The sequence below is a fragment of the Triturus cristatus genome, chromosome 1_2 (assembly GCF_964204655.1).
Source record: "Triturus cristatus chromosome 1_2, aTriCri1.1, whole genome shotgun sequence".
Lineage (NCBI taxonomy): Eukaryota > Metazoa > Chordata > Amphibia > Caudata > Salamandridae > Triturus > Triturus cristatus.
This window is the reverse complement of record NC_140580.1, coordinates 1,178,441,891-1,178,456,400: the sequence shown is the minus strand read 5'-3', so window position 1 is coordinate 1,178,456,400 and position 14,510 is coordinate 1,178,441,891. Positions and strand designations below refer to the sequence as shown.

General features: G+C 45.1%; 1 protein-coding gene across 2 annotated transcripts in view; it reads left to right on the top strand.

Moving 5' to 3' along the window:
- Positions 1-14,510, top strand: part of PKN3 (protein kinase N3) — a 391,919-nt gene that overhangs the window by 135,194 nt on the left and 242,215 nt on the right. For both annotated transcript variants that reach the window (XM_085614062.1, XM_085614063.1), the window contains exon 6: positions 6,228-6,438. In XM_085614062.1, coding sequence (XP_085470188.1) covers positions 6,228-6,438 — 211 coding nt within the window. The remainder of the gene's footprint in view (positions 1-6,227; positions 6,439-14,510) is intronic.

Here is a 14,510-nt window from a genome sequence, read left to right as displayed (position 1 = left end):
TTGCAATGCAGAAAAGAAAAGAACCATCTCCTGCATGCTTGTTCTTTGCATTAAAATCCGCTATTCACTTGTGAAGAAGCAGATGGATAGAAGGCTTTCCGGCAAGGTTCCCTCTAATTTATTGCGCCAAGAACTCAACTGTGTGTATGGGTGCAGCCACAAAAATCAGTGCAAATATCACTCAATGTGCTTAATAAAGTGAAAAGACAGTGTATTTTTACACATACAGCACCACATGAAGGGTCTTAAGGCAGGTTTGCAACATGCAACAAACATAAAAAGGATACGGAATTCAAAAGCATATTCTCCATTAAAAGTGTTTTAATGTAACAGTGTCCCATATTATCACTTGTCCATTGTGAATGCTACATCCCTGAGAGGTGTCTGTTATTTAAGATTGGAGCACAATGGAATCTGTGAAAATTCATTGTTGTGTCCTATCCTTAGCCAACCACAGAACATTCCTTATATGTTTATCTCCCGCTGCATATTTCATGTGCCTTTTGCGGCCCTACCAAGCACCACGCATAAGGCATCAGACTAACTCATTTTAGTGTGGTGGTCTGCATCACCGCACTAAAATGCATTAATCACACATTTATAGTGCCTTGACAACACCTGCGTGCTGTGAGGGAGAAGCTAGAACTACAGCTGCAAAGTGCACGTCACGTGCGCTTTTGTAGTAGATAACCGTGCTATATTCAAGCTGCCAGTTTGTCGTCTCCTTGTGCAACATACTTTTGATCATCCGGATATACTTCTGCTACCAACACTACTTGACCAGTATGCATAATCGGGAACAATGAAGCAAATGGTAGCCATATCTAACCACCAGCATACTTCCGTATTTTTTCGATATCGCACAGAGAACATACTGGCTGTTGGATTGCAGAAAATGGCGCTTAAATTAAGCGCTGGGGTGACATTAGCAAACAAAGGAAGTGTTGCTGTAGAGAAAGTAAGATGGCTGCTATGCGGCGACGAGGTTGAGACCATTGTCTTTCTGTTCTGGACGTGTGGGCAGCCGGGACCTGGCTGCGCGCCCAGAGGACACTTGCGCCTGTCTGAAAGGGTAGTTAGTGCCCTGGCAGTGATGCACCACTGAAGGCATCATGCAGCAAATACGTGGCGGGTGGCACTGCAGAAGAGGGACCCCTCTGCTGTGCGGGACGTGGTGGCCTGTTGCTTGGGGGTGCTCAGTAAATAAAGGGCCCTGGGTCCACTGGGGCCTCCCCCGACCCCGCACTTGGTGTGAGTTAGAATGGAAGGACCCATCAAACATTCCACTCACCTCCTGGGCGCAGTACCCAAAAACAGCTTAGTCTGTTCGTTTCCAGCAACGCTCCGCTGTTGAGCTCCACTTTGTTTGGGGACAATTTGAGTTGCCCGTTGTCTGGACCACCTGGGGGTCTGACAATCTTTGAAATGAGTGAGTGCCTGATGGCCTCTTAGTGAGAGAGCAACAAGGAGCGCAGGACTATTTTTCCACAGGAGGAAGAAAAGCACACAAGGAAGAGAGCAAGAGGAGCACGGGGAGGGAGAGTTTAAAGGTAGGAGAAACACAGGAGGGAGAAAGCAGCATGGAGCGGTCGGGATTGCAGAGAAAAGCACGAGGGACAGAGAGCAACACGGAGAGCAGGAGTGTTTTGCAGATAGAGAAACACACAGAGAGGAAAGCAACATGGAGCAGGGAAGCACACAAGTGAAAGAGCAACACGGAGTGCAGGAGGTAGTGCCTCGGTGCCTCTGCCTCAAAATGTGCTTTTAAATGTTATTAATAGCTCTAGCACACCACAGTGGTGCCGGTTCGACTACCTTATACCTTGATTTCGCTCTCAAGAAAGTGTCAGTCATAGTCATTGAAATGGCACTCGTAATACAATGAAATTAAGAAAATGTTACATGTAGCAATCTGAAACCTTGGTAGCTATGCATTTGTTACTAAAGCGTGGCAGATTGTGTGCCTCTGAAAGTCTTCATGGTAATTTCAGTGCCCGTCATGCCTCTGCACGGTGCTGCAATTAACTTGAATACTTTCAGAAAGGCACCTAATCTACAACGCTCTAGCGATAGGTTAACCATACATCACGGATTTGCCGGTACAGCCCCGTTTTTCACCACCTGTCCCAGTAGAGTTCGATAAATTTGGCTCATGTCCTGGTTTTTAGAGCGGGTCGACTCAAAACGGTGTTCAGTAAGACTCTGAGTGTGTCATTAACATGATCATTGAATTGCAGCATGGCGATAAACATGCCAATTGTCGACCAGAGCTCTTAAGAGACGATATATCTTGAGATGCCATGTTGATCCATAAGTGAATGCTGTATGCAAACGTAAACACTGTCTGTTTTGAACAATTCTATAAGAAATGCCAATAAAAATAAGTTTAAAAAACAGTGTGATCATGAACTCCTCCTAGTTTTTTAGGTCTCGGGACCATCCGGTCGGCAGACCGGAAGTCCGGAGATTTAATGTTTTTGAGAAGAGGGGCTTGCACCCGCCCCTCTTTTCCCCTGTTCTCCATTGGCTGGCCTAGTAAATGCTGGCCAGCCATTGGAGAAGAGGTCCAGTCACTCCGTTGAAGCCCCGTCCTTTTCGGATCGGGGGGGCGTGTTTTTTCGTTGCTTTTCGCAGGGCGTGTTTTTCTCTCCTCCAGCCAATGGCAAGAGGAGAGAAAAAGAAACACGCCCCCGAATCCGAAACCGAGGCTGCGTTTCTCCGAGGCAGTTCTTCTCTGCCTCGGAGAAAGGCGGTGGTGTCCCGGCGTTGCTCCCTCACCTTAAATTGATTGACGGGAGTGTTCTTATGCGTGAGAAAATCATATTTAGGAAAGTTTTGCCGGTGTGCACCTGGAAATTTCTGACTGCCACATGTTTCAAGGCATAATCTGGAAAACGTTCGTTAATTTGAAAATCCGAAAACCTGCACCCAGGTGCGGTGGAGCCCAGTGGGTGAACATTTCTGGATTTTCTGTGAATGAGGTCATTGAATATCCAATAGGTAAATTTACATATCAAAAAGTCTAAATGCAATTCGTGAACATAGCCTGCTGTTGTTATCCTCCTGCCCTTGAACACCCCATAATGTACATTTCTCGGCTCCCAGGATTTGTATGTGTGTCGTACATTATTCGTGTAAAATGTTAAAAGGCAAGTGAGTGCAGTCAGTCAATAGTCAGTCCGCTGTATTTCACTTTTAAGGCTTTCCACTTTCAGGCTGTTCGTTACATGGTTTAGCTCTCTTTTAAAGTTTAGTGTTTGTGTTTTATAGAACACGAACCCTGCAAAACGTATCGTTAAAGTACTAGTCCCCATATGATGGTAAACGAGCAAACTACGGTTTCAAACTCCAGAGCCTGCAGTGACTGGCTGCATGCAATCTACACTTGGCGCCCAAAAAAAAGTTCATTCCAGCACTCCGCAGTGTCTCCTGGACGCCTATTGAGGGACGGCGGGGTGGGGGGGGGGGGCTTTGCACAGAGCCATGCTAGGGCCTGATTGGTGCAGGGCTCTGTCCCGGGATGAGCACGCGCATCTTCTCGATGGCGGGATTCTGGGGTCTTTTGTGTCCTTTTCACTGGGTGCATCTGTCGCAGAAACCGGTGCTTGCCACTGTTTTTGTTGCTGCAAGAACACTGTGACTTTACAGTTACATGTGTGTACCTAAAAAAAATTATCGGCTTATGTCCCCAAACAATAACTTACTTTCGTTTCGTTTGTAAGTAACGTTGACTTTTCAGTGGAGGGCGTGTCCGGGTGACAGACGTCATAAAACATTGAATGCCCGTTTTAACAAGCATTTACAATGCAATGGTCTCGGCATTGGTAAAGTTAGAGCTATTGGCATTGCTCATGACATTATTTTTGTTTGTTTTTGTTTTTAAAACATTTAAAGAAACGGCATTGTCATGAGCAATGCCAATAGCTCTAACTTTAACAATGCCGAGACCGTTGCATTGTAAATGCTTGTTACTTAAAGTGGTGTCAGATTTCCATGTCAATCTGACTATTTCTTTGCCAACTTTCTTTCAGAGTCCTTCATCTCAGTCGAAAAGAGCCCTTCACGCTCTTAATGTAAAGAAAGTGTTGAGATTCTGTTTGGACAAATTGAAGATATTGGGTAATCTGAACATTTATGTGTTATTTATGATCCTGTTAGAGCTGATCTGGACCCTATGAAGCATTCCATTTCCAGGTGAATAGTTTCCTGTAACTTACTGGGCTTCCTGCTGGAGCACAAACCTATGACTTGAAGGCCTGAAGCCCACAGTACCTAGGGGCTAAGCTGGCTCAGTGTCGCTTTCGCAAAATGTGCCCACCTAGAGGTATTTAAATCCACCAATTGGGTACCTGCCCCTACATTTACCAGACTTTATTGCCTTGATTCGGACTCAAGGGGGGGTGCCCATGTACAGCAGGCTTCCTTGAGGAATGTTTTGGGTGATGACGTGATGCTTTGTTGATCTGAGATGGGCTAGCTATTCTATTCAGTGCTTATGACGGTTGAGGAAGATCCTAAAAATTAGACAGGCGCCTTCTTCTAGAGGATCAAGAGAAATCTATTTCCCACCCAAAGACGGAAAGTGCCTTTGTTTTTTAGGTTTAAATAACTCCCTTGTGTGTTGTATGTTTCATCATAGAGGGATGTATGACGTTACAACGCACACTTTTACAACGCATGCACTTACAACGCATTTTTTACAACGCATAATCCATTACAACGCATGACATTACAACGCAGGACACTACAACGCATTTTAAAAAAATACCTTTACAACGCATTACCATTACAACGCATACTACCTTTACAACGCATACCATTACAACGCATAATATTAAATTACATTTAAGGTAAGTATTAGATAGTATAGGGGTAAAAATTAATAATCTAACTCCAGGGGGTGCAACAGTAGGTTAAGTGTTGGATAGTATAGGGGTAAAAATTACTATTCTAACTCCAGGGGGTGCAACAGTAGGGTAAGTGTTGGATAGTGTAGGGGTAAAAATTACTATTCTAACTCCAGGGGGTGCAACAGTAGATTAAGTGTTGGATAGTATAGTGGTAAAAATTACTATTCTAACTCCAGGGGGTGCAAAAGTAGGGTAAGTGTTGGATAGTATAGGGGTAAAAATTACTATTCTAACTCCAGGGGGTGCAACAGTAGGGTAAGTGTTGGATAGTATAGGGGTAAAAATTACTATTCTAACTCCAGGGGGTGCATCAGTAGGGTAAGTGTTGGATAGTATAGGGGTAAAAATTACTATTCTAACTCCAGGGGGTGCATCAGTAGGGTATGTGTTGGATAGTATAGGGGTAAAAATTACTATTCTAACTCCAGGGGGTGCATCAGTAGGGTAAGTGTTGGATAGTATAGGGGTAAAAATTACTATTCTAACTCCAGGGGGTGCAACAGTAGGGTAAGTGTTGGATAGTGTAGTGTAAGATTATGCGTTGTAATGGTATGCGTTGTAATGGTAGTATGCGTTGTAATGGAATGCGTTGTAAAGGTAGTTTTTAAAAATGCGTTGTAATGGTATGCGTTGTAATGTCATGCGTTGTAATGGATTATGCGTTGTAAAAAATGCGTTGTAAAGGTAGTGCGTTGTAAAAGTTGCGTTGTAAAGGTTGTTCCCCATCATAGAGTGCTCGCCTAAAATGCCGAATATTACTATCAATGTCACGCATTCTCTTCTGCAGAGAGTAGGATTGATGGTAACCAATACTAGTCATTGTAGGTGTTAAGATGTATTGAACTACTGCTAGCACTCGCTTACAGCTGACAGACATTGCCTGCCTTATTACCCTTACATGGACATAATAGATGCAGAACAGTCTTCAACATAAGCAAGCCCTCCAGCATGGCGTATTCAGCACTTCCCATGTGTTTTCTTCTTATCAACTTACTCGATGTCAGTGCTGTGCGGTTGACAACCAGCTCCACCAGGGTCCCATTGAGCTGGCCTTCTTGCAGTCCGATCTGCAGTGAGTCTAAGTTATGGCTGCCGCTGCTTCGGGGGCCACGGTGTCTCACCTTGTTCTTCTGTATTCCCAGATATTGTGTCTGCCATGTGTAATCTGTGGACTGGGATTATGAACCAGGATCTATGTGGGTGGCCCTGTAAGCATTTGACGGGGTATTGTACCCGAACACAGTCAAATGTTCGGACATCCAGGTGACAGTTAGATTGTTCAAAAGTCATGCCAACATATTTCTCCTTCACTTGTAGGCTCAGTCTCGGCTGCATGAATCCTCCCAGAAGATGGACCTCTTGCGACTTTCCCTGGAGCGCTGGCTTGAAATGCTGCCCCTGGACCACCCGAAGCGAGCCATCATTAAAGAGGAGCTATCCCAGACCAACTCCTGCGTGGCGAGACTCTGCAGCAGTCCGTATCTGTGCCAGCCCTTGACCATGCTCATCAAGGCTGCTGCCCTCACAGGTACCCAGGCCCCAGACTCCGGGGCACTTTCAAATTATTCCAAGAACATGTCCCTGTTACATGTCCCTGTTACATGTCTACGACAATGTCCTTTGTATCTTTATGGGTGATTTTTAGAGCCTGTACCATCTACTCGATACACTGTAGATGATAAGGCCTTTCATTAGTTTGGTTGTGGACACCCCCTTCCTATTGATCTCGGTGCACTCCTAAATCCTCTGGGTTTAGCTCTTCTACCTAGTTTTGTTATGAGGATTTCAAATAGAAGGCACTAAACTGTTTCACGTTGAGCCCCATGCTTCTCTACGCTTTTCTCAAAGCTTTCTTGAAGTCCGTGCTTAATTTGAGCTGGTGGTTTCCGGTGCTCAGCACCAGTACCCAATCATCCACACCAGCTATTTAGTACCAGTTAAGGACACATTCATTTTCAGTAAGCACAGAGCGATTAAAGTGATTTGCCGAGAATCACAAGATGTTGCCGATGCTGAGACTCTTACCTAGTTGCTCAGCTCAACAGCTCTGTCCATTGCACCTCATCCTCTCCCCACTTGTAGGATTTCATGGCGTCTGTTTTAGGTGGTGCTAACAGGAGAAATGGGCTGGTAGAAGCTGCCTCCTGACGAGAGCCCCAGCAATTATTATTTTACAAATTAACCACTGCTTTATGTAAAGTTTTGCTTATCCAGTACTAGATCTTTCATAGATTTACATCCTTGGATCATTCCCCTTCTTCGAAGTGGGAGTCCCACGTTGCCATAGTAAAGCAGTATGTGTAACTAACCTAGGCTATAATGGCAATAGGACATCAGTTTAATAGTCAGTCTATGTCCTTTAAAAAAAACACATTTTTAAAGTGCAAACTTGAACTATGACCACCCTCTAGAACACTCCCAAGAGTGGCTGTGTCCCTCAGATTTTGACTGCATGCTGTGTGTGAAGAGAGCATCCTTGAGCTCTGCTCAGATACTGTAGCAGTGAAAAAGCTTTCAAGATCTTTCTTGAAGAAAAAAACTGACAGAAAGGTATTTTCCATCCCTGCAAAGTCTGTGGGAAGAAAGGGTTCTATGTGGATGGCCCGCATAAGGATTGCGTTTACTGCCTCTACCCCCAATGCAAGGTAAGAGCGCAAAATGTGTCTGTTTATCCTCAAAAACATTGAAGGACAGGGAGGGGAGGCTACTCTTGTGGCTTCAAAAAGCCAAAACTCACCTCTTCTAGGTCTCACAAGAGAGCTAGGTCCCATGAAGGGATCTCCTGAGGAGAGCATGAAATCCCTGAAGGTTTTCTATCAGGCTAAGGACTCCAAGAAAAAGGAGAAGCAAAAACAATTCTCCTAGAGACAACCTTATCTATTCCATCTACGCCTTCTAACAGGGATAGAAATCACTTTCATGCCTCCTCCTTAGACTAATCAACAACGGGCATAAATGCTCTTTCAAGACCCCATTGACGATCGCGGTCAACAGCAAGATCAACCGTTACAACCATCTCGTCGTCGAGACAGTCAACGGCTAAATTGACAACAGTCTCCTCAGACGCTCCCATCTCATTGACAAATTGTGTCATCAACTAAGATCCTGTCAACGACCCCATTGACGATCCCACAGTCGACGATTGCCCCATCAAAGTCAATGATGATTCCATCTCCAAGAGGCACAACATCAGCAAAAGTTTCAAGACCGGTTACTTGCATTGCTCTGAAAACATAGTCAACGCGGATCAAGATTACAAAGATAACCAAGACCTCATTACAGCTTGAGGTTACTTGCCCAGCAGTGTGTCACCTCTGCCTCCAAGCCATTTATTGCACCTTGAAGAGCCCCATGACAGCCCTTTGGGATCGTCTCACAGCCCTTTGGAGCAGCACTTGAAATGCCAGGACAAAGATTTGACTTGGATGAGGAAGGACCATTTTATCAAGACTATTGTCGTCCTCCTACTCCGAGGCATTATGAGACCCCAGATACAATCCTGATTCTCTACATAGACAGGATGACGTACAAGTGCATAGATCCTTGGTCCAGAATTTCATGCTAGGCTTCCTGACTACAAGAAACATGTTCTGCAACCTCCTGAGGAGCAACTAGTGGCACCACCACAACCTGTCTCCTATTACTCCAGCACCTACCCCTCCACCTGCCACTCCTAGAATGACACGTGCTTCCCAGACAGATGGGTTTTGGACCTAGTCATCTATGGTCATAACCGTGACGTTTACGGAAAGACCACCAAACACTCCACCAAGGGGCGCGCACCCCACTCCTCTTCACTTGTTACGGTTGCTCAAAAGGGAAGAGGATTCTTCTACCGTTTTGTCCTCCTAAGCAAGAAATCGGGGGATTAGAGACCCATCCTAGACCTCCAAAAATTAAACAAATTTCTCCACAAGCAATCCTTACGGAAGATTACTCTCTCCGACATTCTTCACCTTCCAAACAGGGGAGACTGCATGACGTCTCTAGACCTTGAAGATGCATATTTCCATATCTCCATTCATCCCAAACACTGCAAATATCTCCGGCTTCACTGTAGCTGGTATCCATTTACCATTCGAACTCAAGTCAGCCCCTCGCATATTCACCAAGTGCTTGGCACCGGAAGCATGCGCTCTCAGGTAACTGGGTCATCAGGTATTCCCCTACTTAGACGACTGACTGCTAAAAACTTCAACTAAAAGGCAGACTGCCAGGGCTACAAAAGCGTGCCTGTCGCACTTTCTGAAGCTGGGTCTCATGCTGAAGCAGCGAAAATCCTCAACTACTCCCAGTCAAACAATAATGTTTCTTGGAGCCGACCTAGATACGACTCTGAACAAAGCCTTCCTCTCCCAGGAAAGACGAAGAAGGCTAGCAGACCTGGCTTGCAGAATATCAAGAAAAAAGTATGTTTCAGTAAGGCTGTTAAAGTCGCTACTGGGCATGATCTCTTCTGCAATCAACCTAGTCCCGTTGGCATGCCTCAAGATGAAACCATTGCAGGAAGATCATATCTATAACCCAAAGGATGCTAGACACGACAACGTGGTGGTTTCACAGATCCCACCTATCACAAGGACGTTTCGGTCATTCCTACCGGATTTCGTGATGACCACGGATGCTTCACTGGAAGGCTGGGGAGGCCACTTGCAGGACCTGCAGATCCTGGGAAAGTGGTCAACTTGTCAGAAGGCTATGCACATCAACAGCTTGTAGCTGAAAGCCATCTTTCTCAATCTGCAGGCCTTTCTCCCAAGAATAGCAGGATCCTCGGTGTTGGTCCGTATGGACAATACGACCAGCATGTATATCAACAAGCAAGGAAGTACCAAATCTCCAACACACTTTCATGAAGCCCAAGAGTGTTGGAGATGGCACACGGCCCACAACGTCCAAAAAGACTGAACACATGTCCTGAGTACGCAACACCCTAGCGGACCCTCTCAGCAGGGCCAAGACAGTTGCCACGAGTGGGAACTAGCTAGAACAACAGCTGGGCAAAATATTCTTGCTACGGGGGAAACCAGCACTGGATCTCTTTGCGGCAAACCGCAACACCAAATGTCAGTTCTACTCCAGTTGATACCCTCTCTCAGGGACGTGGGAGAAAGCTCTTTCATGTGGTGATCTGGTATTTATGTATGCCCACCTCCTTCTCACTAATTCCCCAGATTCTCAATAAGATGAAAGCGGAACACTGCCGCCTCATTTTGATTTCTCCTAGGTGACCCTGGCAGCACTGGTTTATGGAGCTCATTCTCCTGTTAAAGACCAGTCCCATACACCCACCAACATGAACAGTCCTGACAATGAACCGGGGCTAAATACTACACCCGGAGCCAGACTCTCTCCCTTTGCACGCATGGCTCCTGAGTTCTATGAGCTTTGAGACTCAAGATCACTCAAGAATGCAGAGTAATTCTATCCAAAGAGCAGAAGGCATAAATAAAACTTGGAAGTTAAAATGGAAAACATTCTGTTTCTGGTGTCAGCAAAATGACTTGCACCCATTTGAAGCTTCTCCTGAACAGATTTTGCCTGATCTCCTTGAGTTGGCCAAGTCAGGCCTTGTTCATGCATCTTTCAACCTTCATCGTGCAGCAATATCAAGGTAGACACTCTCCTCAGACTCCTTCTGTTTGCTCAACAAGAGTCAGAAAGCAATTCGTAAAAGGGCTATTCAGGGCTTTCCCACCGGTGCAAGCTCCTCCCTGAGAATGGCATCTCAATGTGGTTCTCTCGAAACAGTCTTTCGAACTCATTCACAAGGCTGACTAAAAAATTGTCACCTGGAAAGTTGCTTTATTACTCTCTCTCGCATCTATGAGAAGGGTTATAGAGAAATAGGCCTTAACGACACATTTCCAAGAAGAGTTCATACTTATCAGAACACACCCAAAATTCATCCCCAAGATTCCTTCTCCGTTTCATCTCAATGAGCCTGTCATACTTTGAACTTTTGTTCCCAATCCAGCCACTCCGACTGAAAGTGCTCTCCATACATTGGACATTAAAATGTCTCAAGTTTTACCTCGACTGAACAAAATCTGTTCGTAAAACAGATCAACTACTAGTCTTTTATGATCAAACTCGTCGAGCGACTGCAGTGACTAAAGCAACAATAGCACGATGGATTTTGGCTACAATTCAGTTTTACGACTCCAAAGCAGGCATACCCCTAACATCGAAAGCTAAAGTGCATTCTACAAGAGCAGTGTCCACCTCGGCTACTCTGTTTGCAGGCATTCTGCTGGAGAAGACCAGTTCATACAGCTCTACTGCCTAAAATCCGTGCAGCCATAGGCCAGACGATGCCATCTCTTCCAGTAAGCCGAGCCTCTTTTAATAGAGGTGTTTGCTCATATTAAATTCAAATGCATTTCAGACCTCTGTTTATCGCTGCTTGGTTCCATTCACGTTTTCTTATCTATGGTCTGCAGATATGAAGACTTACAATTTCAATATGTCTCTGTTATGTTATATTTTATGTATATACAGTTGTGTATGTGTTTGTGTGTATGTATAGTTATATATATAATTCGCTGAAAAAACCATAGGTTTTAGGGAAAGTTATAGTTAGTTGGACATTTCACTCGGACAAAACCAGAGAAATTCCCCCGTTATAGTTAGTTCAGCTAACTATAACTCGCGCCCCCGCAATGCACTGCTGATTACGTCACATATTACATCACTCATGACATGGTCAGTGACATCACTGATGACATCATCCAGTGACTGTGTTTCTGTAAAGTTTAAATATGTTTACTATATATAGGGAAAGGCGTATTGAAGAATGAGTGGGGTGTATAACTGTCTGAATGGATGATTTTGTAGGTGCGTGACTGACTCTGAGTGGTTAAACGTATCTTACTGAATGCATGGGTTAGTGACTAGACTGTGTGAATGTCTGTATCCGTCTGTCTGTTGGTGTGTAAGTGGCTGCATGGGTTTGCGACTAGCTACATGAGTGTCTATATGGGTTATTGATTGGTTGTCTGAGTATCTGTATGGGTTCCTGAGTGTGTGTATGGGTGGGGTGTGTGTGACTGTGCATAGATGTGTGAGTGGGTGATTCACTGGGTGCATGGTTTCAAGAGTGCATCTGTGATGGACTGTATGGGTGGGTGAGTGTGTGTATAGGTGTGTTGGTGAGTGAATGTATATCTCAGTGGTACATGTGTAAGTAACTACATATGTAAAAGACAGTGTGTATGTATATATGTATATATATATATATATATACATATACATATGTGTTGGAGTATATAAATGGCTATAAGTGAGTGTGTGATTGTGAGAGTGGCTGCATGGATGAGTGTGTGCTTGTATCAGTGATTGTATAAGAGCGTAAGAATGTGCTAGTATTTGAATGAGTAATTGAGCTGGTGTGTGTATAACTGTATAGGTGAGTAAATGGCAGTGTGTTTAATTATTTGCATGAGTGGCAGTGTGTGAGTGTCTATATAGGTGTATGCGTGCATATGATAGTCCTGTACTAAGTGACCATAAGTATCAGTGACTGTATGGGTGAGTGAGTGAGTGGATGGGTGTGTAAACCTAAGAATCAGTGAGTGGATATGTAGTTATTGGTGTTGGAGTGTCTATGGTTTTGAGAATGGCAGTCTAATTTAGAGTGGGTGTATCAAAGGTGATATTAGGGTGTGAGAAGATGCATCTAATTATCACATGGATGATGTCATCCGTGATGTCATTTCAGATATCAGTGATATCAGTGATGTCACTGACCATGTCATGAGTGATGTAATATGTGATGTAATCAGCAGTGCATTGCGGGGCGCGAGTTATAGTTAGCTGAACTAACTATAACGGGTGAATTTCTCTGGTTTTATATGAGTCAAATGTCCAACTAACTATAACTTTCCCTAAAACCTATGGTTTTTTCAGTGAATTTCTATGGTTTTTTTAAATGCTAATTTCTAACTATAACGTGCCTGAAACCTATGGTTTTTTTAAGTGAATTTCAAAGGTTTTTCAAATGCTAGTTTCTAACTATGCCTACATAGGTAGGACATGTGAAGAAAGAAGAAAAAACGCACAGAAAGAAGCAAAAGAAATGCAGAAAGAAGCAACAGAAGTCCACAAAGAAAAGTGCAGGAAGAAGCAAGACGTGCAGAAAGAACCAACAGAGGAGCAGAAAGAGGCCTTGCTGCAAAATCATCCTGTGCCCACAACTTTTTCTGTATAGGTACTTACTTGTGGGTACCAAAATATCTCAAAAAACACAACAGCTCTCTTTAGAGCCACTCAAGATCTAAACACATAAGCTTGATGTTTATCTAAAAAATATATTTTTTTTTTTTGCTTGGAGTCGTGCACCCTACGCGGGAGGAATCGTGCACCCGATGCGTGCACACCAGGGGGCGCGCTGATCGCCGCGCAGGGTGCGCGACTCCTAATTTGCCCGTAAAAAGAAAAATAGCACCTATCACTAATTTCTATTCTGCCCGGGGACCCCATCCCCCGGGGCCTATATACAACGTTGGGGACCGTGGGGGGAGCCCCAATGCCCCCACGGTCCCAGCTGGCTCCCCACGTCTTTCGGGATCTGGCATTGCGTTTCCACACGGGAAGCTGCTAACATGCAGCTCCCCGTGTGGAAAAACAATTTGCATTTTGAAAGAGAGAGCTGGTTTCCTGCTCTCTCTTTAAAAATCCAAACCAAGTTTGCTATGACAGGGCGGGAGCCTCGGCTCACGCCCTGCCATAGCAAACAGCAGTGTCCCGGGGGTGGGCACGCCGAGACACTGCAGGAGCCGGCCCTGGGGGGTAGCGGTCCCCAGGGCCATTGACGGCTCCAGGAGGGGAGCCATGCGGCCCCCCTCCCACAATATAAAAAGCCCCGGGGGTGGTGGCCCCCGGGGCTTGGGGGGACTTTGAGCCCCCCCTCATCCATTTATTTTGAAGCCCTGGGGGGTGGCGTTCCTCCAGGGCACTCTGGGCCCCCCATCACATTTTATGTATTTTGCCCAAGGGATTTGGCCTCCTCGGGGGCTAATTATTGAAGAAGGGGGGGAGCATGCGCTTCGTTTTTTTTTTTTTTTGTTTTTCTTGCAGTTTAAAAAAAAAAAAAAAAAAAAGTTTGGCCCCTGGGGTTCCTTGTGGGACTCCCTAAGCAGGTCTAGAGGGTCAGGGTATTTCTACCCTGTCCCCTTTATACGTTTTGCGCACTTCATCCACTGATCTCTTAAGCCTCGCTTCTACCGAGGCACAAAATGGCTGCCAACACTTCCTGGTTTGGAGAGTTTACAGCCAGTTGACAGCCAATTAGCATGCAGCTCGTGATCGGGAGGGTGTGCGCTGGGTGCGCATAGGGTGCGCGGATCCTCCGAGGCCATAGATATATCTATGATTTTACTTTTGATTTTCTCAGCAACTACTGAACGGATTTACACCATTTAACCAAAGGGCACGAGTGTGAACCAAGGGCTACCTCTTTGCCAAATTTGGTATAATTCCGTTCAGCAGTTCGGGCTGCAGCTGCGATTAACAGTTCCTATGGAAAATTGCATGGAGAAAACCCGTTTTGGGACCCCCCTTTTTTTTCAGCCCACGCTTGACTAATCACCCCTAGACTTT